Consider the following 24,785-nt stretch of genomic DNA (forward strand, 5'->3'; position numbering starts at 1 on the left):
TTTTGTATTTTCGCCGGACAGCACATGGACCCATTCATTTAAATGTGACACTGACATGGAAATGTGAACGAGGCCTAAGAGCACATTCACACAAAGTATGCTATTACATGCAGCAAACATGGAGAGGAGATAACAATGATTAGGCCCATACTTGTTGAACTTGGCGCAATGCAGCGCACATCATCTCACTTTTGCAGCACTGAGTTTTAAAAAATTCCTCTATACCAAGTTTACCAATGGGGAGTGACTTATCAAGGAAGAGATATGACTTAAAAGGAAATGGGGTGCATTCCAAGATATAACATTTTATTTTAAAAATTGCACATTTTGGTGCAAAATTCTGGCATTAAAAAATGCAACCAACAGGTCTGTCCTTGTGTTCTGATGCTATTACTCCAGGACATGTAAGAATAAGGCAGCACAACATGGAGAATTTTTGTCATGCATCTAATTGATTTTATCTATCACACTTTGGCGACAGTCTGAAGAAATACATTGCATTGTATGAAATCTTGTGGACTGCAGATAAAATGTGATAAACTCAATTAATAGTGCTACCAAAAGTTTCTGTGCAGCTCAACCCTAACTGACAAGTCTTGTTACCATTCCCCTTGTCCATAGGATCAGGTTATGTAGGGACACAGCCCTTTGACAAGAGTAATGGTAACACCCAGCTGCCAATCTATTCATAAATCTCTAGGAGGAAGGAGGAATAGTAGAAGATGCAGAGATTTATCATAAAAACAGAGCTCTTCCATAAATATGGTGCTTGTTTCTCCTGCCATTTTTATAATGAAAATTATTACTACACCTTTGTGGCACATTTTATTTGATAAAAGTCTTTAATGTGTTTCATAGAGATCAAAGTAAAAATGGAAAATTAAATCCATTATAATTCATATAAGAAATGTATTTTCATACAAAGTATTAAAAAAAAAAAAGCTGGCACATAAGGCTGAACGCTATTGGTCAGTTACTGGGCACATCACAAGTGTGTCGCCACGGCAACTGCGTGTCTAATGATAGGTGGCAGTTGGAAGTGGCAGTTGGAGTTGACTGGCGACGGTGGACATTTCTGCTTACCCCGAGGAAAGCGCAAAAATGGAGAAAGAGAAGATTGCGAGGAAGAGAGGAAGAAAGAAGAGGAGACAGATTTCTGACTCATCGGCTGATGAGCAGAACGTGATGGAGGAAGAAGAGGAGAGGATCATTGGGAGGAAACGATGGAAGAAGCAACGTACCATCCTGACCTCACCAGATGAAGAAAAGGAGACACCCAAGAGGAGCAAGAAGAGGAAGAAGAAAACCCCCAGCTCCTCTGAGAAGATGTCTCCTAAACAACAGATCGTTCCAGAGGAAGAAGATCTGACTACGAAGCCAAAATGTGCCAAGAAGAGGAAACTCAACCTGACCTCTTCAAACAAGGCAAAGAAGTCACTGATCAAGAAAGATGACGACGTCCTGAAGGCAGAAGACAAGCCGGAGGACCAGAGAGTCTCAGGTAGATGCACACATAGAGGAATACAGAAGCTACACATCCTGAACACATTGCTATAAGGGCTCATTCAGACGGCCGTATGCTGTCCGCAAAAATACTGAATGCTATCCGTTTTTTTGCAAAAAAATTGGATAGCATTCAGTATTTTTGCGGACACATAGACTTCAATGGGGCCATGTCCTGATTTTCACGGACAAGTATAGGACATGTTTCATTTGTTTTGCGGAACCGTGGAATAGAAAAGGGCCCCATAGAAGTGAATGGGTTAGCATCTAATCCACAAAAAACGGATCCGCATTTTTGCGGATAGGATACGGCCGTCTGATTGAGCCCTAACTTCACATTAATCTGTTCTGTAGAGCTAAGACCTGAGACAAGCAGAAGAAGGGGATTCCACATTTATAGCCGGGGAGTTACTAGGGGCAGGGGAGGGGTGCTAGCGGGTATGTATCCTGGCAGCGCCAACAAGTCTTTCTGCCTTGGTCAGGGTATTTAGATACTGGTCTAGGGCAGGGAGGTGTGAATTGGACCTTATACAGTTCCATGTTCAGTAATTATTTCCTTTAATGTTATTAAAGTGTCCTGTATGAGTTGTCAGCAGAGCCTGTGCATGGAAAGAATTCAGGCTGTCACAAACAGCAGCCTGTATTGTGTATAGTACAACACAGTAACAACCCTGCATGCACGGGAGTGATTCTGATACATGGGACAATGTGCCCCCTATTGTAAGTGATTAGAAGTCATCGGGGGAGATTTATCAAACTGGTGTAAAGTAAAACTGGCTTAGTTGCCCATAGCAACCAATCAGATTCCACCTTTTATTTTTGACAACTCTTTTGGAAAATCGAAGGTGGAATCTGATTGGTTGCTATGGGCAACAAGGCCAGTTCTACTTTACACCAGTTTGATAAATGTCCCCCATCATGTCCATATCAACATACAAGGCCGCACACCAAGCACATGTCTACATACCTTTCTAATATCAGGCGGTTGACCCCTATATGCAGTAGAATGGTATGGCCCATGTAGCAGCCCTGTGTAATGTATTCCTGGTATCAGTCACACCATTCAGTAAGCAGCAGTGTTACATGACATACGTGTGCTGGGTCAGAGCACAGGACACATCCAGGTGATCAGTACATAAGACTAGTGGTAGAATAACCATTTTATCTGGATATTACAGTTACTACATCACTATGTGTATTCATATGGATGCTTGTCTTTAGGTGAAGTTGTCATGTTGTTAATAAAGTTTACTGGGAAAAAAAAAAAAACACATAGAAATCTGCTTCTGGTCAGAGCCTGCAGACATGGGGCATCTGCTGCAGGCAGTAATACTGGACATGTTCTGCTCCTCAATACACCGCTATTCACCTGTCAGATACCCGGACAGTTAAAGGGGCTCTGCTTTTACTGATTACATTTGTTTCTTAAGGGAATAGGATGTCCAAAATGTTCTAATATTCATCTATGTAAAGATTTCCTCCAAGGCCCCGAGGCTGCAGTCACACGTGACTGATTAGCTGCAGATTTGATCTCGCAGATTTTCGTGTGACAAATCCACAACATGGTACAGAACCAGCAAAGTGAATGAGAAATTCTGAATTCTCCTCCGCAAGCTGCGTACAAAAAACACAGCGGAAAAGGTGCGGCATTGTGGATTTGAGAACATTATTCTTTATGATACTCACTTCAGCTGCTGCAGAACTTCTTTTTGAAGAGTCACTTTCACACTTGTGTATTTAGTTTAGTATTTGTAAGTCAAATCCGAATAGAGCCAACATACAGAAGAAATACAAAGGTTTCCATCATCTTCTGTCTGTGGAGTTTCTGACTTTCCATTTCAAACGTCCTTCATACTGTGGTCTCTACACAATGCCTAGGGGGTCATTGTACATGGCGGTTTTGTTTTGCGGTTTGAACCGTGATGTACAATAATCCCCAAAGACACAGATGTCTGCAGGGCTGTGCAGGGATGCAGGGCTGGAGGCTAAATTACCGCCCCTGCTGTCCTAGCACACCGCCTCACTTTCCCTAATTATAGATGCGCCCCGGATGTTATCTGTATTCTGTCACCAGTCCAATTCCAGTGATACCAAATGTGGAGTTTTAATATGTTTTATTAAATAAAAAGCTTTAAAAAAAACCTTTGTCACTGTATTCTAAGACCCATAACTTTGTTACTTCACCATCCATGGAGCTGTGGAAGGACCTGCTATTTTTCCAGTCTGCGTGCTAGTTTTTATTGGTTCCATTCTGGGGTAAGTATGATTTTTTGATCACCTCTTTTGGGAGGTGAGTAACCAAAAACCAGCAATTCTGGCAGCTTTTTTTTCATGTTCACTGTGTGAAATAAAACAATTATGTTTATTTTATTATTGTTTACATATTTTAGATGGTAAATAGGAATTTTTCTCAGATTTTAAAATGGATGACCTATCTCCAGAATAGGTCACCAAAATGAAACAACCAGACAAATAAACGATTCAGTTAAGAGTTATGCCATTTACTTAGAAAGTATGGTGCCACCTGGTGTTCAAATTATATAGCAATGTGCACATCCATCTGCTGAGCTGAGTGCTGCTGGTCACACATGCTCAGTCACTCTGCCACAGCCAGGTCTCTGCTCTGCATAATGATCCTCTGTTCCCTGCAGAGCAGTCAATTAGATACAACCTTCTGCATGAAAGAAGCCATTTTTTATTAGCTCCTCTGCAGTGATCACAGTGAAGGACGTGCAGCACTCAGCTCAGTACATGAAAGTGCTGATTTAAGCACCAGGTGGCGCCATACTATACAATGATCCCTCAAGATACAATGGCCTCAGGATACAGTATTTTCCACATACAATAGTCTTTTCTTGGCCATTGTAAGTTGAAACCAGACTCAACATACAATGCCTCAGACTCAGATCCAAACAATTAGTATGGCTATTTCTCTGGTAAAACCCCTTTATCGGTTGTCTAGTAGCTCCTCTGCAGTACTACTAAGTTCTGTACTGCCCCCTTGTCTGGTACATCTATGTACTATGCAAGACCCTGAAGAAGCTCATGTCCTCACCATAGAGAGTGATTTACAGCTTCCAGCATCTATTCCTGTCTGTTTTCCTTAAAGGGGTTTCCAGCCCCAAGTTAGAAATCTTTCTTAAAAATTGCCTGTGGAAGGAAGGATAGCCCGTCTTCTTCTCTTCCTCTGTGAAAGAGGAGACAGCGCGTCATCACTGACGTCACCTCCTCCTGCCGGCCTTCTTTATTCCCGACCCCTATACACTATTGCGCATGTGCCGGGGAAGCCAGCAGTCTTGTCGGCGCACACGCTGATATGTGACGCCTATACTTTTCTCACTCATGCACACAAGGGCGGACTGGGAACTAACAGTGGTCCTGGAAAAAACTAAAAGAAGCCCCATATTGTAGGCGGGTCCAAACTGAAAGTCAACACATAGTGATCAGCCTCTGTGCTGTCACTGTGCTGTGGGGCACTCTGGATAGCACTGTGGGGCACACAATGGATGGCAATGCAGGGGGGGCACTGTGGATGGCAATGTGGGGCTCATTGTTGATGGCACTGTGGACAGGCACTGTGGGGGGCACTGTGGGGCACTCTGGATGGCGTTGTGGAGGGCACTGTGGATGGAAATGGGGGCACTGTGGGGCACACTGTGGATGGCACTGTGGATGGCATTTATGGGGACACTGTGGATGGCACTGTGGGATACACTGTGGATGGCACTGTGGGGTGGCACTGTGGGTTACTCTTTGGATGGCACTGTGGGGCATACTGTGAATGGAATTGTGGATTAAACTGTGGGGCAAATTGTGGAAGGCACTGTGGGGGACACAGTGGATGGCACTGTGGGGCACTATAGATGGCACTGTGGGGAACTCTAGAAGGCAATAAGGGAAACACTTTGGATGGCACTGTGGGACATACTGTTGATGGCACTGTTGGGGAGCACAGTGGATGGCACTGTGGGGGGAGCACTGTGGATGACATTGTGGGGCACTATGGATGGCACTGTAGGGCACACTGTGGATGACACTGTGGATGGCATTGTAGGGCACATGTTGGATGGCACTGTGGATGGCACTGAAGATGGCACTGTAAGGCACTCTGGATAGCACTGAAGATGATACTGTGAGCTCTCTGGATGGCACTTTGGAGCACTCTGTGGGGCACACTGTGGATGGCACTGGGGGGATACTTGGCACTGGGGGGCACTATGGATGGCACTGTGGGGCGCTCTATGGATTGCACTGTGGATGTCACTGTTATAGGAGTGCAGTATTACGTTCACATGTGGGATTTTACAGCGGAATTTACAGCCAGTTTCTGCATCCTTTCTGCCTCCTATTCATGTCAATGGGGGGCAGCGGTGAGGATCCCGTGACTTTTCAGAGCTGCTGCTCTGTGATCCTCAATGCTGCATCCCATTGAAATGAATGAAAGGTAGAAAGGATAGGGTGGCGAAATTTCGGTGAGGCTGCCCACACCAAAATTCAGAGGTAAAACCCGCTATGTTTAATGGCCCCTAATAGGGCTGATGCACATGACTGTATTTTTTGGGGGCTTGAAAACACGGATCTGCACCATCCGTGTGCTTTCAACATCCGCATGTCTTTTCCACAAGGGATGTCGTATTCTGGTCCTCAAAATGCGAACTACAAACTTATTGAAGTCAATGATGGTATCCTTGTTTTGCACATCCGTGATTTGCACACCATTAAATGGATACAGTCATGTGTATGAGGCCTTAGATACACAGCTCAGCAGACAGAACCACATATACAAATCTTTGATACGGAACAGTAGACTGCAGGGGAGATGACAGACTTAGGGTACTTTCACACTTGCATTAAACTTTTCCGGTATTGAGTTCCGTCCTAGGGGCTCAATACCGGAAAAAAACTGATCAGTTTTATCCTAATGCATTCTAAATGGAGAGCAATCTGTTCAGTATGCATCAGGATGTCTTCAGTTCAGTCACTGTACGGTTTTTGGACGGAGAAAATACTGCAGCATGCTGCGGTATTTTCTCCATCCAAAATTCCGGAACACTTGCCAGATACAGCATTATTTTACATTGAACTGCATTAATGCTCAAGTGTTCCGGAAAAACGGATCCGGTTTTGCGGTCTGCGCATGCGCAGACCTATAAAGATGCGAAAAAGATAAATACCGGATCAGTTTTTCTGGATGACAAACGGAGAGACGGATCTAGTATTGCAATGCATTTGTGAGACGGATCCGCATCCGGATCCATCCACAAATGGTATCCGTTTGCATACAGATTGCAGGAATCCAGCAACGCAAGTGTGAAAGTACCCCTAGGCCTATTGCACACGAACTGTGCTACGGTCCCGAACACCCACCATTGGGCAGCCGCAGCGGAACACGGACCCATGCACTTAATGGGTCCGCAATCCAGCCGTTCCGCAAAACGATAGGACATGTTCTATCTTTTTGCGGAACGGAAGTACAGGACAAAACCCCACGGAAGCACTCTGTAGTGCTTCCGTAGGGTTCCGTTCCGTGCTTCCGTTCCGCACCATTCCGCATCTCCGGATTTGCGGACCCATGGAAAGTGAATGGGTCCGCATCCATGATGCGGAATGCACATGGAACGGTGCCCGTGTATTGCGGATCCGCAAATGCGGTCCGCAATACAACCATGGAGCGCACACGTTCGTGTGCAATTTTTGCTGATAAGGCAAGATATGCGGCAGTTTAAAGAAAGAGTGGGAGAGTTGGAGGGTCGCGTTAGCGACATGGAGGACCAGCTACCGCCTGTTAAAAGGGACTTGCAACGAGTTATACATAACGTATCCCTACTCATATCCAAATCTGACGATATGGAAAACCGTCTAAGACGGAATAATGTGCGGTTAATTGGAATACCGGAGCGTACTGAGGGCTCAGACCCTGTCTCATTTATGGAAAAGTGGCTGGTGGACATAATTGGGAAAGAAAAGTTATCCCCACTCTTTGCAATAGAACGTGCACATCGAGTGCCATTTCGCCCGCCGCCTCCGGGGGCGCCTCCAAGACCTCTCCTGATTAAAGTCCTACATTATAGAGACCGGGATGCCATACTTAAAGCAGCCAGGGATATCCCTGATATTCAAATTGGCGATAGCCGAGTTCTAATGTTCCCGGACTTTTCTGCAGAAATACAGAAGAGGAGAGCGAAATTTTTGGCAGTAAAGAAGAGATTGAGATCATTGCAGTGGCCTTATTCCATGTTGTATCCGGCAAAGCTTCGGGTGGTGGCGAATGGATCCACACATATGTTTGAGGATCCGCTAGAGGCAAGCCAGTGGCTGGACACTCATGAAAATGATCGGCGTGACAACAATACCTGATGAGATGGTGATATCTGCAATGGAACTGTTTTTGTTTTTTCTTGTGTCCTTTATTTGACACACAGTAATGCTAGAAATAGTATTGAGTTATCTAATGCTTTTCTAAAAAGGAAGGTTTTATATGTTGGTTTTTCACTGGTTTGGTTCTACACTGTATGGGTTAATATGTGGTCGGGGGGGAAGTTGGGTGAGCCAACACACTGGCGCATCCAGGGTGTAGCGCTGGTATAAGCTAAGCACTTATTTTTTTTCATCTGTGCCTTTAGTGTTAACCCATGACGGTTAGGTTCACTTTCAATGTCTATGGTGTACCCCTGTTTATTGGGTTCATGACTGACAGAATGTTTAGGGTAGTTTGGGGACAGTTGGGAGGGGGGAGGGTTAAGGTAGGATATATTTTCAGTATTACTACTAGGGGCAGGTTTGCTTGGGGTTGTCGGCACCACACTCTGCATTTGCTTATGAGATACCATGATGTCTTCCGTTAATATTTGTGCATGGAATGTGAGAGGAATGTCTTTGGCATCTAAACGTTCAGCTATTTTCCATGCTATAAAAGATATACAGCCAGCTATTGTATGTTTATCTGAGACCCACTTGACTGCCGATAAGACACACCTAGCACATAAAGCATGGGTGGGGTGTGAATTTCACTCTACATACTCCACACATGCTAGAGGGGTTAGCATTTTGGTGCATAAAGCTATTCCGTTTAATGCTCAGGAATCGTACGTTGATGATGATGGAAGATTTATATGCATAGACTGCTGTATTTTTCAGTTTAGGATTATCTTAGTGGCGGTGTATGTTCCCCCTCCATATTCGGCTGAAATTATGAAGATGGTTATTACCTTTACTTCTAAATTTCCGTTAGTTCCTACATTAATTGTAGGTGACTTTAACACCTATCTCAATGGTTTTTTGGATAAATTTCACAATGGGTCGGGAACATACACTGCTGCCCCTACCTCTCTGGCGAAACTGATGGGGGAGATAGACCTGTGTGATATATGGAGAACCAAATATCCTGATCGGCGTCAATATTCATGTTACTCAGCATCACATGGCTCCCTGTCCAGAATAGATTTGGCAATAGGATCCTCATCATTGGTAGCCCTAACAAAAGAGATTTTATATCTGCCACGTAGCCTTTCTGATCATTCTCCACTGTTGATTACACTGGAGGTGGGGAGGCACATATGTGCTCCTAGACCCATCTGGCGATTAAACCCATTCTGGCTATCAATAGTGGATACAGGAACTGATATATCTAAAGCTATCATTGACTTTTTAACTATTAATATAGGCTCGACTTCAGGGGCGGTGGTTTGGGACACCCTGAAGGCGTTTGTGAGAGGTTTATACATTAAGCGCATTAGTGTTAGGAAAACTAAAAGTCGTCTTCTGGACAGGGAGCTATCAGATAGAGTTACGCAACTGGAAACAACGTATATAACACAACCCACGTTGTCTAATGAAGCACAATGGAAGGAAGCTCAGAAGCTTTTGAGGGAACATATACAGAATAGAGCAGATGATAAACGTTTATTTATGGCCCAGAGGTATTTTGCTGAAGGGGAAAGTGTGGGGCATCTGTTGGCTACAATAACTAAAGCACAGAATGGTCCCTCCTGCATAGCCTCGCTCAGAGGAATAGATGGACAACTAATAACAGGAGATGAGAATATCCTGGGAGAATTTTATACCCACTTTGGAGAGGTGTATAGGTCCAGACTGGTCACCACTACTTCTGATAGAGCTGGTTATCTTGAAAGAATTAGTGTCCCTACCTTATCTATGGAGAATAGCTCACTTCTTGAGGAGGATATAACCCTGGAGGAACTGGAGATGGCCCTGAATTCTATGCCTAATGAAAAAGCACCTGGTGCCGATGGTCTTCCTGGGGAATTTTATAAAAGGCATGGGGAGATATTACTTCCACATTTATTAACGGTTTTTAAAGATGCATACGGTGAAGGTAAATTGCCATGTTCCATGAGAGAAGCCATAGTTGTAGTGATACCCAAGCCGGGAAAAGACCCTTCGCTCGTAGATTCATATAGGCCTATCTCACTCCTAACGGTGGATGTGAAAATTCTGGCCAAAGTCTTGGCTAATCGTTTGTCTAGGGTCATTCAATCTATTATTCATGATGATCAATCTGGGTTCATGCCTGGAAAATCCACGGCATTGAATCTTAGGCGCTTGTTTATAAACCTGCAGTTGGAGGGGAGGAAAGGTCAGGATAGTGAAGCTGCTGTGATCTCACTTGACGCTGCCAAAGCTTTTGACAGCGTTGAGTGGGAGTATTTGTGGGCGGTCATGACTAGGATGGGCTTTGGAATAAGTTTTCTAAAATGGGTCAAGCTTCTGTACAGTGAGCCCAGAGCCAGAATTAGAGTAAACGGACAATTATCACCCTCGGTTGCATTGGAGAGGGGGACGAGACAGGGCTGCCCGTTGTCTCCCTTGCTATTTGCAATAGCAATTGAGCCATTGGCGTGCCTTTTACGATCTACTCCACTGATGAGAGGGCTAGGGAGGGGCTCTAGTGAGGAGCGCGTATCTCTATATGCAGATGACATGCTAATCTATGTAGGTAATCTGGTGGATTCCATAGACTCCATAATCTCTATAATATCGCAGTTTGGTGATCAGTCTGGACTTCGTATAAACTGGGATAAGTCAGTAATTCTCCCGGTATCGTCTCGAATGCATACCACTCATGCTACTTTCTCTGAACTCAAGGTGGTGCAATCTTTTAAATATCTTGGAGTGACTGTGTCAATGAACCCTGCAGATTATATTCCTAGTAATTTAATACCCTTGTTAGGGAGGTTTAGAAGCAAGGTTGCTGTTTGGCATAAATTGCCTCTCTCTATGATCGGTAGGGGCAATTTGCTTAAAATGATATTCATGCCTCAGTTGCTTTATATTTTGCATAATTCCCCCATATGGATCCCAGTGCACTTCTTCCATAAAATACAGCAGCTGTTCCGATTTTTTATTTGGAAAAATAATAGAGGAAGAATAAAATATGAAATTCTGCAGAGGAATAAAGAAGCCGGTGGTCTGGCCTTGCCTAATCCTATGCTCTATTTTCTGTCGGCTCAACTCCAACATTTTAAAGGGTGGGGGGTAATAGATGACATGGGAGGGAAGAGTGGTCAGCTGATAAAGTGGGCTGCAAATAGGTCTCCCCCGTTGGTAGCCATTGAAGGAGAAATAAAAGGAGAAATGGGAAATATTCCGACCTTGATTCTTATGAGGAAAGTATGGAATAAGGCAAAGAGTATTTTAGGGATGACAGGATTGATGAACATCTCGCCCTTATGGCATAACCCCGCACTTCAGGAATTGGAAAATCTGAATGGATTCTCCCAGTGGAATAAAAAAGGGGTATGGAATCTGAGCCATATTTATTTTAAAGGAACTTTAAAACAATACCAACAATTGTGCTCTGAATATGGGCTGCCCTCTTCACAGTTCTATCGATACTTACAACTTAGACATGCTTTAGAAGCTCAATCTAAGATAGCCCCAGTGACATTTATGTCAAGCCAGACATTGAATATGGTGGTTGCAGCTGGTTCAGTGAAGGGAGCAATCTCCAGGGTGTATCAGGCCCTATTAGAGGACTTTCTTAAAGGGTATCCATTAACAAGTAGACGTCAGTGGGAAAAAGATCTAGGGGTACTCACGGATGAGCAGTGGACTGAGGCGGTGGAACTTACCCCTACTTTATCCCTTAGTGAGGCAGCACGGTTATCCCATCTATATTTAATACATAGGGTATATAAGACCCCAGTGTTCTTGCATAAAATAGGCTACAGAAATAGTCCAGCCTGTCCGAAGTGTGGAAGTGATGAAGCTGACCTTCTACACATGATGTGGTCATGTTCATCACTGTCATCTTATTGGAAAGCAATACTACATCTGGTGAACAAAGTATATAGTGCTAGTTTTAAGTTGGATCCCAAACTGTGTGTATTAGGCCTGGTACCAGATAATAATTTACAGTCTGTTATAACTACTGGAATAGGTAGAATGTTATATCAAGCTAGGAAAACATTGGCAGCAAAGTGGATCCAGCCCATACCTCCTGATATATCAGAATATGTTGCTAGATTAAATATTGTGATTCGTCTAGAAAGAGGAGTATATCAAAAAAGGAAGTGTCTGTCCAAATTCGAAGCAATCTGGGGCAGCTGGATTGATAATTCTGGGTGCTGTAGCTCCTGGCTGGCACTTACAAGGACTTTTTCTATGACAAGGTGAATGCAGTGAGAATGGATGATATATATAGAATATTGGATGGTGGCACGTGTGCAATAAGCCTTAGAGACATAGGCACAATGAACAGCATTGGACATGATGGGCTTAGATACACACCACACCAGACAGTATCCTACAAGATGGGATTAGATACACAGCACAACAGGCAGTATCACACAACAGATAATGTTACAGTCATAGCAGGCTGTATTGTACATGATAGGATTACATACAGAACAATTTTTATGTGCTTGCTGTTATTGCACTTCTAGATGGTGAGGAAGAAGCCTATGGACTGTTAGTGATGTGATATAGCAAGAGACAAGCAAGAAACTAGCAGGATTCATGTATGGGTGTAGAAAGATGGTCACAGGAGGTGCAGTGGTCGTACCTCCTGCAGACGGACCAGTGTGGGGGTGGGGTCAGCCTGCGACTCATCACTCTGCAGAGCAGCCAGGCTTGTTTATAAATAAAGCTAGGTAGTGAAGAAAACAGGAAGCACTGAATGTAAACAGACCTGCCAGGATACTCTGATACCCAGACAGGGAGAAAGAAAGCACAGACATGAAAAACAGGTATTGGGGCATATATATGCATTGTGAGAGGTGTTAGGAGCACATAAAATACATTTTTGGGCTTTGTAACCAATTGCTGGTTTTCCATAGAGTTATAGACTCAACATACAATGGTCGTCCCAGAACCGATTAAGGGCTTATTCACACGACCGTGCCGTTTTTTGCGGTCCGCAAATTGCGGATACGCAAAAAAAAATAATGCCTTCCGTGTGCCTTCCGCAATTTGCAGAACGGAACAGGAGGTCTATTATAGAAATGCCTATTCTTATCCGCAAAATGGATTTTTGCGGGGCAACGGGACAGAGCAACGGATGCGGACAGCACACAGAGTGCTGTCCGCATCTTTTGCGGACCCATTGAAATGAAGCGTTCCGTATTCGGACCTTATGCGGAATGCAGAAAACGGCCCGCAAAATACGTTCGTGTGAACGAGCCCTAATACTGTAATTTGAGTGATCTCTGTATAAGCAAATGTCATAACTTCAGTGGATAAGCAGCATGGTAATGGCACATAGGCTTCACTTTGTCATCTATAAAGTGAGTGTGACATGTAATGGTGGGACACCCTTTAAGGCACCTGGTGTGGGGTCTGTATTTATTTTGGGATCTGGTCTGAGTCTGTATTTATTTAGATGTGCTGGATTCTGTTGTATGGGATAGGGTCGTCTACTGCGCTGTTCCACACTCCTAAAGAAAACTGAAGTATACAGGCCAGACAGATGGAGAGTTGGGGGGATGCCCACTCAAGAAACTTTGCACTGGGCCCACCAATGTATTAAAACAGCCCCGTACCTGCTGTTGCTGCTGAAGAACTTTTTATAAAGTGGGGGAGCACTATACTTCCGTCAGTCAGTGGTGGCAAAGCAGAAGTAACTTACTACAAGAGTGATCGGTGACAGTAAGATCACTATGAAAATGTAATCACTGTGAGAATAATCACTTGTTCAGTATTTTCTCAGTGTTACGGGGTACATCTCCCTCCTAATGAATGGGACAAGATGCTGTAATTACCCTGTATCACTGCTACAATGTAGATGACATGCCGGTCAAGGCCTGGTGATTGGGGGTGACAGGAGTTGCACCCTCGCCGATCAAATATTGATGACGTTTCCTGAGGAGAGATCATCAATATCATGAAACAGAAAGGCCTCTTTAACAAGTTGACCGCTATATATAAGGCTCTGCTCATGGTGGGAACAGCACACGCATGCCACTAATTATAATCATTATTAACCTATCAGCAACAATGTCCAATGGTTTACTAAGAACAATTCATGTTTACACCCAGGTCCGTTATACCCCCTGCCGGAGCTGTGCTCTGCAAATGGCCGCTGATGGAGTATTCCATCCATCAACATCCTCCATCCTCCAGTGTAAATGAATTGAGGCCGCTGACGGACGAAACCCTCCATTAGTGGCCGTCACTGGTAGACAGGTTTGCGGACCTGCCTGTACACATGAATGATTCCTATTAAACCATCGGACATTGGTGCTAATGGTTTGATACTATTTATCACTAATATCATGCGTGTGATGTTTCCAGTGGTTAATCCGTTTAAGTAGATGTTAAACATATTCCCATTCACAGAAAATGTCATAAATGCCATACAGCTGCGGGTGCCACCTCTGACTGCTGACTGGCCTGCTGCCGCATTCTCTATACACTTCTACTGAAAGGAAGCTGTGCTTGTATGTAGCCCTCTCTACTGAAGTCTATGGGAGTTACAGAAAGAAACAAGAAAATACATATGCTATAAACGCCTTAGATGGAAAAATACCCCTTTAAATGTCTTCTCATGTCTTTCTATTATTTTTCGCCCTAGTTGAGGACAGTGGTGTTCGGCCAACCTGCTCTAGAAGCACACTCTCCGATAACATCAGGAAGAGATTAATATTCCACCATGTGCTCGGGCAGGGCAGTTATGGTAAAGTCGTCTTGGCAGAGGATACTTCTAACCATCAGAAGTATGCTGTCAAAGTCATCAGGAAGAAAGCCATGCTTGCCGACTGTGATGAGGCGGATGTGTTGGTGGAGCACCGAGTGTTACGGCTGGCATCTGGGAGCCCCTTCCTCGTCCACGCACCCTTTGCATTTCAGACCAAGGTACAGTATAGAATACTTTTATCAAATGACCCAACAGGTAACCCTAAATATAGTATAAAGAATAACCTTTACTTATTGAAATTGGAAGATCCCTTTAAGGATGAGAGAAGCCACTGCTGTATTCTGTATAGTATATGTGTAGATGGTTTGGTAATGGTGTCTTCTATGTCACAGATGCTTGTTCTACTTGGGCTGGAATACATGAGCTGCGGGGACTTTGATCAATTCCTAGAGATGAAGGGGCAGCTTGACATCCCCAGTGCAAGGTAAGGCTAAATAAAAACCTCAGCCAAACAGTCAGAAAATGACATGAAATATTAGATACAGTGTCTGGCCTTATCCACATCACGCTCATGAGACCTGCTCTCCCATGTGCCCTGCCATGATATTCCTGATATTAAAGGGATATTCGCATTTGAGCATTTATTACATATCGATAGAATAAGCCATTAATGTTCAATAGGTGCAAGTCCCACCTCTATCCCTGCTATGAGACTTCCAAACATAGATGAGCGCTCTCCCTTGACAATTTTTGAAAGTCCCATAGCCGTGAATGGAGCAGTGTACTCTTCCTTCATAGCAGGGCCCCATTATTGAAAAAGGAGCCAATGCTAGAAGGAGAATCCACACCTACTGGACATTTATGGCGGATCCTATGGACATACCATAAATGTCCAGATGGGACGATCCCTTTAAATGAAAAACTGGAAACCAGATCTCCTCAATGTGTTGTGATATTAGTGTTATTATGTGATTTTGTGTGTGATTTTGAGCCATCATTCAGCTCCAGACATGTCCCATCAGGTGTTAGTGATAAGAAGAACATGTTACCTGTTATTTGTGAGTCTCTTGTGTTATCCCCATATTATAGTCACTTATTTTCTTTTCTGACAGATTCTATGCCGCCGAACTCGTGTGTGGCATCCAATTTCTACATTCTAAGGGCATCATCCACCGAGACCTCAAGCCAGAGAACATCCTGGTGGCTGATAATGGTCATATTAAGATCACAGATTTTGGTCTCGCACTTGAGAACATGTTTGGAGACCGTACAGCCACCGAATATGCTGGAACAGAAGGCTATGTGGCTCCTGAGGTGAGAAAAGGAGAATGTTCCTCATTTTCACTGATCCAGTTGTATCAAAGGGGTTTTCTAGGTATCAATATACCTGGTGGGAGTGCATTGGCAGGAGTCTAACTACTGGCAACATCACTGATTAGCTGTTTGAAGGTGTCACAGTGATTCTTTGATGGCTACAACCTCTTCAAAGCCATCTGCATCGTATTGTGGCTTCTTCCCTTTGAAGTGAATGGTAAAAAGCTGCAATAACCTGCAATATCCCAGGTAGTACAGTAGCTCCACAAACACTTGACCAGTGGGGATGTCCCACAGATATCATATTGATCGCCTATTCTGATGAAAGATAATCAATATTTTAAACGAGGAAAACTTCTTTACTGGTTTTGGACCATGCACTGGCAAAGTTTAGGAATGTAGACAATACAAATTCAAGAGACATGAAAATCAGAATTACTGTCTGCAAAGTAATTCGTTTAAGACTAGTTCTAAAGTCATACCATTCATTATTTATTTCCTGTCCATTCTGTAAAGTTGAAGGCCCCCTCTTAGTAGCAGCGGCAAGTGTTCATCAAGTAGCTCTAGTTATTGTAAAGAATTAAGGTCAATACAGGGTGAAACAGGCTGCTTTCCAGGACAAGAAACTTTCTTTACTTACAGACATATGTATAAGGGCTAAGTGATCTTCCAGTTCTTGTGATTGGATATTTACTCAGTATACCTACAGGGGCTGTCCCATCTGGACCACCTCTTTTTAGATTGAAGCCACCCCAATAGTCAACAGGACACAGTGGGTATGGCATTTCTATCTATTAGAGATCACCTGTTACCACTGCCACCACACTGGGTGCTGATGGGGAAACATCATATTTTAATGTGCCCCTTCAAATGAATGAGCCACCATGTAACACTTGGTCACACTGAGCCTACAAGAGTTAGGTTCCTTCTGTCGCTATCACTTGACGAGACGTTTATCAGAAAAATTAGCACTGTTAGGGTCCATTCACACGTCCGTAGTGTATTGCGGATCCGCAATACACCCGGCCAGCACCCCCATAGAACTGCCTATTCTTGTCCGCAATTGCGGACAAGAATAGGACATGTTCTATTTTTTGCGGAGCCGCGGCCTGGAAGTTCGGGGCCGCGCTCCTGAAATGCGGATGCTCTCCACATCTCTTCTGGCCCCATAGAGAATGAATGGGTAATTACCCGTTCCCGATATTGCGGAATGGATGCGGACCCATTTGCGGACATGTGAATGGAGCCTAAGGCAATGTCTGTCCCTACAGCAGCAGATGACTTTGTGGTTGCAGTTTATCTGCAGCTGGGTGGACGAAGAACATCATTCAGCTAAACACCTTTGTGCTACTCATTATACACTATGTTGGCAATGGCCAAAGCCTCAGCGATTACAATGTGGGTTTCACAGTATGAGCTGTGTAATAACTCTTCTCTCCTTTCTGGCAGATGTTGGCTAAGGAGGAGTATGGCGTTGGAGTGGACTGGTATTCATTTGGTGTCATCTTAAATCAAATGATTACCAGTGAGTGTACTTACGATCCTACACTATTGACACGCTCCAGCGCTGCAGACATTATTAAAGAGGTCAGTATGTTACTGCATGACACAACTGTATTTTATATAATGTTATATGACAAACTGTGATAGGAAGACATCTCCCTTACAATACCCCCTAGTGCGCCATAAACTACTTTACAAATATCGTATTTTTCGCCCCATAAGACGCAAAAGTGGGGGGGAAACGGCAGTGCGTCTTATGGGGCGAATGCTGCCATTTTTACTCTGCTGACACTGATACATCGCGGGCTGTAATGCTGCACAGCACGGACTGCAATGTATCAGCGAGGAGGGGCTGGAGGCCGCCAACTGCTGGAATCACGGCGGGGCCCGGTGCAGTCACTGTACTCTATTACACCGGACCCCGCACACAGCAGTATTCATATATAAAGTGTAGGCAATCCATATGTAAAGTGTAAAAATCCTCTGCGGTAGGGCAATCCACCTAGTACTCACTATGAATCTCCCGTACTAGCAGGCAGGCTGGCCAATCACTGACTTCGTCAGGCGCATTCTCCCCCTGCTTCAAGGGGGAGGAGCATGTGCATGGCGAAGTGAGTGACCGGCTAGCCAGCCTGCTAGTACAAGTTTCATAGTGAGTACTAGGTGGATTGCCCTACGCAGAGGATTTCTACACTTTACATATGGATTGCCTACAGATCCCAGAGGCCCCGCCGCGATTTCAACACCAGTTGTCGGCCCGCACCCCCTGTATTGGGGGGTCACTACACAGGGACACTGTTATGGGGGGGGGGATCTGTGAATGACACATATATAGCATAAGATGCTATATATGTGTCATCCACAGATCCCCCATAGCAGTGTCATCCACAGATGCCCCCATAACAGTGTCATCCACAGATGCCCCCATAACAGTGTCATCCACAGATGCCCCCATAACAGTATCATCCACAGATCCGCAATTACAGTGCGTCATCCACAGATCCCCCATAATAGTGTCATCCACAGACCACCATTAGTTCAAAACCCACCTAAAGCACACCTTTTGGTTAAAAATATTTTTTTTCTTGGTTTCCTCTTTAAAAACCTCGGTGCGTCTTATGGGCAGGTGCGTCTTATAGGGCGAAAAATATGGTACTTGCCATTGTAGTGTTTAGAACTTAGGTTGCCCCTCGGAGGTGCTGGTAGCACAACGAGTGCTGATGTAGTATTCAAGGCTACAATATTGGTCTCCACAAGAGGACATGCTGAGTAGTCACCCCTGGAGCCACAACCTGACCAGAGCCAGTCTCAGCAGTAACAAAATGTCTAACTTGCCCCGGAGCCTGGTTAAATAGCAGCACGAACTACCACTTTTATAAGCAAGAAGGGGAACATTATAGTGGTTCTCCCATCGTAGAATATTTAAGAAAAACTGACATAAAGGATAATTTGAATGAGAGTCAGGTAGTGAATGTACTGAGGACACATTTACTATACATACCTAGGGGCTCATTTATTAGCTGATATATGACACTTTTGTAGTGACAGAGGAAACCTCACTCTTGCAGATTTTGGTGCAAGGCATTTTGAGACAAAATCTGTGACCCCACTTGCGCTACTTTGCTGACAGGTCTAAAAAAGGGGGTAGCAGGCCCATTTCATTCATCATTTTGTACACCAGTTTTTGGCGCAAAAAATTACTTAAATCTATGCCAGGAAGGGAGCTGGTGTAGATTTAAGATTGTCGCACGTCCTGCTGGAGGAAGTGCCAAAGTTATGTAGATGCCTGCACTTCCACAGCACTGAAGACACAATTAAGGGTACTTTCACACTAGAGCTTTTCTTTTCCGGCATAGAGTTCCGTCACAGGGGCTCTATACCGGAAAAGAACTGATCAGGCATATCCCCATGCATTCTGAATGGAGAGTAATCCGTTCAGGATGCATCAGGATGTCTTCAGTTCAGTCATTTTGACTGATCAGGCAAAAGAGAAATCCATAGCATGCTACGGTTTTATCTCCGGCGGAAAAAACTGAAGACTTGCCAGAATGCCGGATCCGGCATTTTTCCCCATAGGAATGTATTAGTGCCGGATCCGGCATTCAAAATACCGGAATGCCGGATCCATCCTTCCGGTCTGCGCATGCGCAGACAGGTAAAAATTCTAAAAAAGATACAAGACGGATCCGTCTGTCCGCATGACAAGCGGAGAGACTGATCCGTTCTCGCAATGCATTTGTGAGACGGATCCGCATCCGGATGCGTCTCACAAATGCTTTCAGTCACATCCAGATCGGCGGATCCGGCAGGCGGTTCCGAAGACGGAACTGCTTGCCGGATCACACTGCCGCAAGTGTGAAAGTAGCCTTAGACCGGCGGGTAAATTGCCTATCTTAATAAATAAGCCCCTTGTGCACCCCCTCTGAATTTATGCAAGAAGCAGCCATAGATTTCTAAAATCTCCCATTGCTGACACTACAGCATAAGTCCAACATTCAGATAGAATAAACATTGGGGCACATTTCTCAAAATTGTCAGAAAAGAAGAGTGGAGATGTCTCCCATAGAAACCAGATTACTGATTTCATTTAACTAGTCCCTGAAAAAGTAGTTCTGGGATCTGTCTGGTCATTGTGGTCAGAGGAAACTGTGGTCATTTATAATTACATTTCCATTTTCAGCTCCTCCAGAGAGATCCTGCCAACCGCTTAGGAGTCCACGGTAACATCCGAGGCCATCATTTCTTCCAGCATATTGACTGGGTCTCAGTGGAAGCCCTTCGGATGACTCCACCACACATCCCTGTAGTAAGTACATAAACAGAAAGTCTACCCTGCTATAAATACACTTTATATACTATATATTAATCTTAGTATCAGAGGCTGAATAAGGGGACATGTGGGCAGGTGCTGAGGAGGAGGCATAGACATAGGATTTAGTGGGCAAGAGCACTACAAACTAAACTACATATGACTACTGAGGGTATAATGGATGGCCAAACACTACTAAATTAATATGTCAGGTTCTCGGCAGTGCTCAAGGTCCTGTCCTGTCACATATATCCTTAAAGGGGTTTTCTCACCTTGCAATTTGAGCACAGCGTGGATCTTTAGCTGTGCACTTTCAGTTCATTCTGGGGATGGTCACACTTTACTTGATTGATGGCATAGGCAGCGCTGTAATCACGCCCACAGCTTGTCTGTGCCCTGCTTGCTCCCCTGGCTGCGAATGAAAGGGCACACTATATTACTAAGTTAAAAGCAGGTCGAACTGCCCTGAACAGCTGTCTTCTAGCACCAGATGACAGCCTAGATCCTGCACATATAATAGGTTCGTCCCCCCATGCCTGGAGCTGCTTTTTCTTGTGTTGAAAAGCAGTGGCGTTGCGAGGGGGTGTGGGTGACACCAATCTGATAAGGTGAGTGCCGTCACCCACCGGACCCAACACCACTAACACCTCCCCCCGGTAAGCGATCTGGCTGCTAGCACCCCCCCGTAGGCGATCTGTCTGCTAGCACCCCCAACCCCTAGACGCCCCCACCCCGTCGGCGAGCTGTCTGCTTAGCCCCCCCCACGTCAGCGGTCTGTTTACTATCTAAACCCCCGTTAGTGCTTGGGTCGGTCGGCAGGCTCAGTGAAGGACGTGAAAGGACGTCAGCGGCGCCGCTGCAGTAGGGCGGAGCTTGATGGACATCCTCTACGTGACTCGTCCGCACAGGTCAGAACACGATGACCACACAAAGAAACGGTCACCAGAAGAAATTGAACAGCATTTGGTGTCTCGGTCAGCCAGCCAGCGAAAGTTGGGTGCATCTGACCTAGGTGAGCTGCTGCTGGCAGGGGGGAAAGGGGGTGCTGGGGCTCTAAGCTTTGGGGGAGTCTGCTGAGCTAATGGATGCCCCCCTACAGCAGTAGCACCCCCATCATCCACCAGCAACACCCCGCCAGAATAGGTCCCAGTACAGATCACTGAGGTACCCCACTGGTAAAGACCTTGCTCTGAATATACCCCATTGACCACAACCCTCTGTTGTCTGTCCCTCAGCCACTGCCTAATCCACTCAACAATATGGGAGTCCAAGTGCAAAGACTGCAGTTTATTGATAAGTCTTCTATGTGGACAGTGTCAGAAGCCTTACTAAAATCTAGATAAGAAATGTCTACTGCACCTCTGTTATCTATTATTTTAGTGACCCAATCAAAAGAAAAATATATATACAATGACCTTTCCAGTTTTACCACAACAAAAAGTGCATGCTTGGGGGGGGGATGGTGACTCCATTTTCTACCGCAGCGGGTGACACCAGCCCTAGCAACGCCACTGTTGAACAGCTCCAAGGCTTCTGACATTGGTGGGAGCTGTTCAACACAGTACATAGGAGGTGGCCGGGGCAGGAGGGAGCTAGTGCGCATGTGCAGGTATGAGAGCTCGCTCCCCTGATCCCTGCCACCATACAATCCAGCGCTGTACTTTCTAATGAGCAGAGGCAGCTACGGCTGCTACATTGCAGAGGTGGCCGTAACCCCTGACAACGGGCATGATCTAAAGCAAGATGAGGATTATCTAGGAGAGGACCCAGCTTTGAAACATGAAGTATATTAGTAAGTTGTTTATTATGGGCTTATATTGAATATAACTATCATTGTGCCAAGTGAGACAACCCCTTTAATGATTTTCAAATGTTCTTTTTGGAGCACTTAAAAAGCGGTTGTCCAAAGATGACAACTTTGTCTGAGATTCCTATCAGGTTTGTGATCACCTGTAATGACTGTTTTCTCATTTTTGTTTATTGCTTTTTCTTATAGCCATCTATACCTCAAAACAGTGCAACATGTTTCAACCTGAAAAGAATGGAGGCAGTAGAGGCCAAAAAGCGACGTTTACCACTGAAACATCAGGCCATTTTCAGAGGGTTTTCATTTGTCACCTGGTAAACCCTCCACCAGCTCTAATGTCACCAGAGCAAGATGTCCTCCTGGACTACTGAAGACAACGAACACCGATGGATGCCTTGAAACCTGCACAGTTGGCCGTAAGTATGAGCGCAAGAACATCTGCGCTCATTTCTAATCGTAGGTATTTGTAATTCACCGGCAACTGATCTTCTCAAATTCATGATAGCGCCACCTTGTGATGCTGTCTTGGGTTGGAGAAAATCAAGACAACCCGGCTATTAAGGGGTGGAGGAGGCCGGATTTTTTTTTTTTTTAACCACATGCCTACGATTATTTTACGTTTGACCCACTATATATAGAGTTATTCTCTGTATATAGTCATTTTTTTAAAGTTACCGGTATTAAGATTTCCTCTTGTCCATGACAGCATTGTCCTAGGTGAGGGGAAATAGGCGCGGAATGGCCGGCTATTAAGGGGTGGAGGAGGCCGGATCTTTTTTTTTTTTTCAGACTAACACCTGTCAACAAAGGACACCAATGAACCCAGCAAGTAGAAAGCAGAAGACAAGAACATCCATAAGTAAGTATAAGCAACATAACATCTTTTCTCCTTTCTATTCACAGGCATGTTGAATTCACCGGTAACCGATCTCCTCAAATTCACGACAGCGTCACATTGTGATGCTATCTTGGATTGGAGAAAGTCAAGAATGGCCCGCTATTAAAGGGTGGATTGGTTGGATTTTTTTAACCACATGCCTGTGATCATTTTAAATATGACCCACTATATACAGAGTTATACTCTGTATAAAGGAATTTTTTGTTCAATTACCGGTAATAAGATTTCCTCTTGTCCATGACATTGCTGTCCTAGGTGAGGGGAAATAGGCGGGGAATGGCTGGCTATTAAGGGGTGGAGAAGGCCTAATCTTTTTTTATTTTTATTTTTTCAGACTAACACCTGTCAACGGAGGACACCAATGAACCCAGCAAGTAGAAAGCAGAAGACAAGAACATCCATAAGTAAGTATAAGCAACATAACATCTTTTCTCCTTTCTATTCACAGGCATGTTGAATTCACCGGTAACCGATCTCCTCAAATTCACGACAGCGTCACATTGTGATGCTATCTTGGATTGGAGAAAGTCAAGAATGGCCCGCTATTAAAGGGTGGATTGGTTGGATTTTTTTAACCACATGCCTGTGATCATTTTAAATATGACCCACTATATACAGAGTTATACTCTGTATATAGGAATTTTTTGTTCAATTACCGGTAATAAGATTTCCTCTTGTCCATGACATTGCTGTCCTAGGTGAGGGGAAATAGGCGGGGAATGGCTGACTATTAAGGGATGGAGAAGGCCTAATCTTTTTTTTTTTTTTTCAGACTAACACCTGTCAACAGAGGACACCAATGAACCCAGCAAGCAGAAAGCAGAAGACCAGAAAATCCATAAGTAAGTATATGCAACATAATATCTTTTCTCCTTTCTATTCACAGGCATGTTGAATTCACCAGTAACCGATCTCCTCAAATTCACGACAGCGTCACATTGTGATGCTATCTTGGATTGGAGAAAGTCAAAAATGGCCCGCTATTAAAGGGTAGAGGTGGTTGGAATTTTTTAACCACATGCCTGTGATCATTTTAAATATGACCCACTATATACAGAGTTATACTCTGTATATAGGAATTTTTTGTTCAATTACCGGTAATAAGATTTCCTCTTGTCCATGACATTGCTATCCTAGGTGAGGGGAAATAGGCGGGGAATGGCTGACTATTAAGGGGTTGAGAAGGCCTAATCTTCTTTTCTTTTTTTTTTCAGACTAACACCTGTCAACAGAGGACACTAATGAACACAGCAAGTAGAAAGCAGAAGACCAGAGCATCCATAAGTAAGTATATGCAACATAATATCTTTTCTCCTTTCTATTCACAGGCATGTTGAATTCACTGGTAACCGATCTCCTCAAATTCACAACAGCGTCACATTGTGATGCTATCTTGGATTGGAGAAAGTCAAGAATGGCCCACTATTAAAGGGTGGAGGTGGTTGGATTTTTTTAACCACATGCCTGTGATCATTTTAAATATGACCCACTATATACAGAGTTATACTCTGTATATAGTCATTTTTTTAAAGTTACCGGTAATAAGATTTCCTCTTATCCATGACAGCATTGTCCTAGGTGAGGGGAAATAGGCGCGGAATGGCCGGCTATTAAGGGGTGGAGGAGGCCGGATCTTTTTATTTTTTTCAGACTAACACCTGTCAACAGAGGACACCAATGAACCCAGCAAGTAGAAAGCAGAAGACCAGAACATCCATAAGTAAGTATATGCAACATAATATCTTTTCTCCTTTCTATTCACAGGCATGTTGAATTCACCGGTAACCGATCTCCTCAAATTCACGACAGCGTCACATTGTGATGCTATCTTCGATTGGAGAAAGTCAAGAATGGCCCG

At 44.3% G+C, this 24,785-nt stretch overlaps 1 protein-coding gene across 1 annotated transcript; it reads left to right on the forward strand.

Annotated features, from left to right (window-relative positions):
* Positions 1–1,101: 1,101 nt before the first annotated feature.
* LOC120979780 (protein kinase C delta type-like) lies at positions 1,102–22,990 on the forward strand. Its single transcript, XM_040408737.1, has 8 exons — positions 1,102–1,501; positions 14,534–14,814; positions 14,989–15,080; positions 15,709–15,910; positions 17,360–17,497; positions 20,094–20,219; positions 22,219–22,343; positions 22,933–22,990. Exons 1-8 carry the CDS (start codon positions 1,102–1,104, stop codon positions 22,988–22,990), a joined length of 1,422 nt encoding a protein of 473 aa, XP_040264671.1.
* Positions 22,991–24,785: the final 1,795 nt, after the last annotated feature.

This window comes from Bufo bufo, chromosome 9 (genome assembly GCF_905171765.1).
Source record: "Bufo bufo chromosome 9, aBufBuf1.1, whole genome shotgun sequence".
NCBI lineage: Eukaryota > Metazoa > Chordata > Amphibia > Anura > Bufonidae > Bufo > Bufo bufo.

Excerpts from the sequence above, each read along its gene's own strand:
- LOC120979780 (XM_040408737.1), top strand. The coding sequence starts at position 1,102 with ATGGAGAAAGAGAAGATTGCGAGGAAGAGAGGAAGAAAGAAGAGGAGA. Across the intron at positions 1,502-14,533 it reads GGAGGACCAGAGAGTCTCAG|TTGAGGACAGTGGTGTTCGG; the intron begins GTAGATGCACAC and ends TTTTCGCCCTAG. Across the intron at positions 14,815-14,988 it reads CCTTTGCATTTCAGACCAAG|ATGCTTGTTCTACTTGGGCT; the intron begins GTACAGTATAGA and ends TCTATGTCACAG.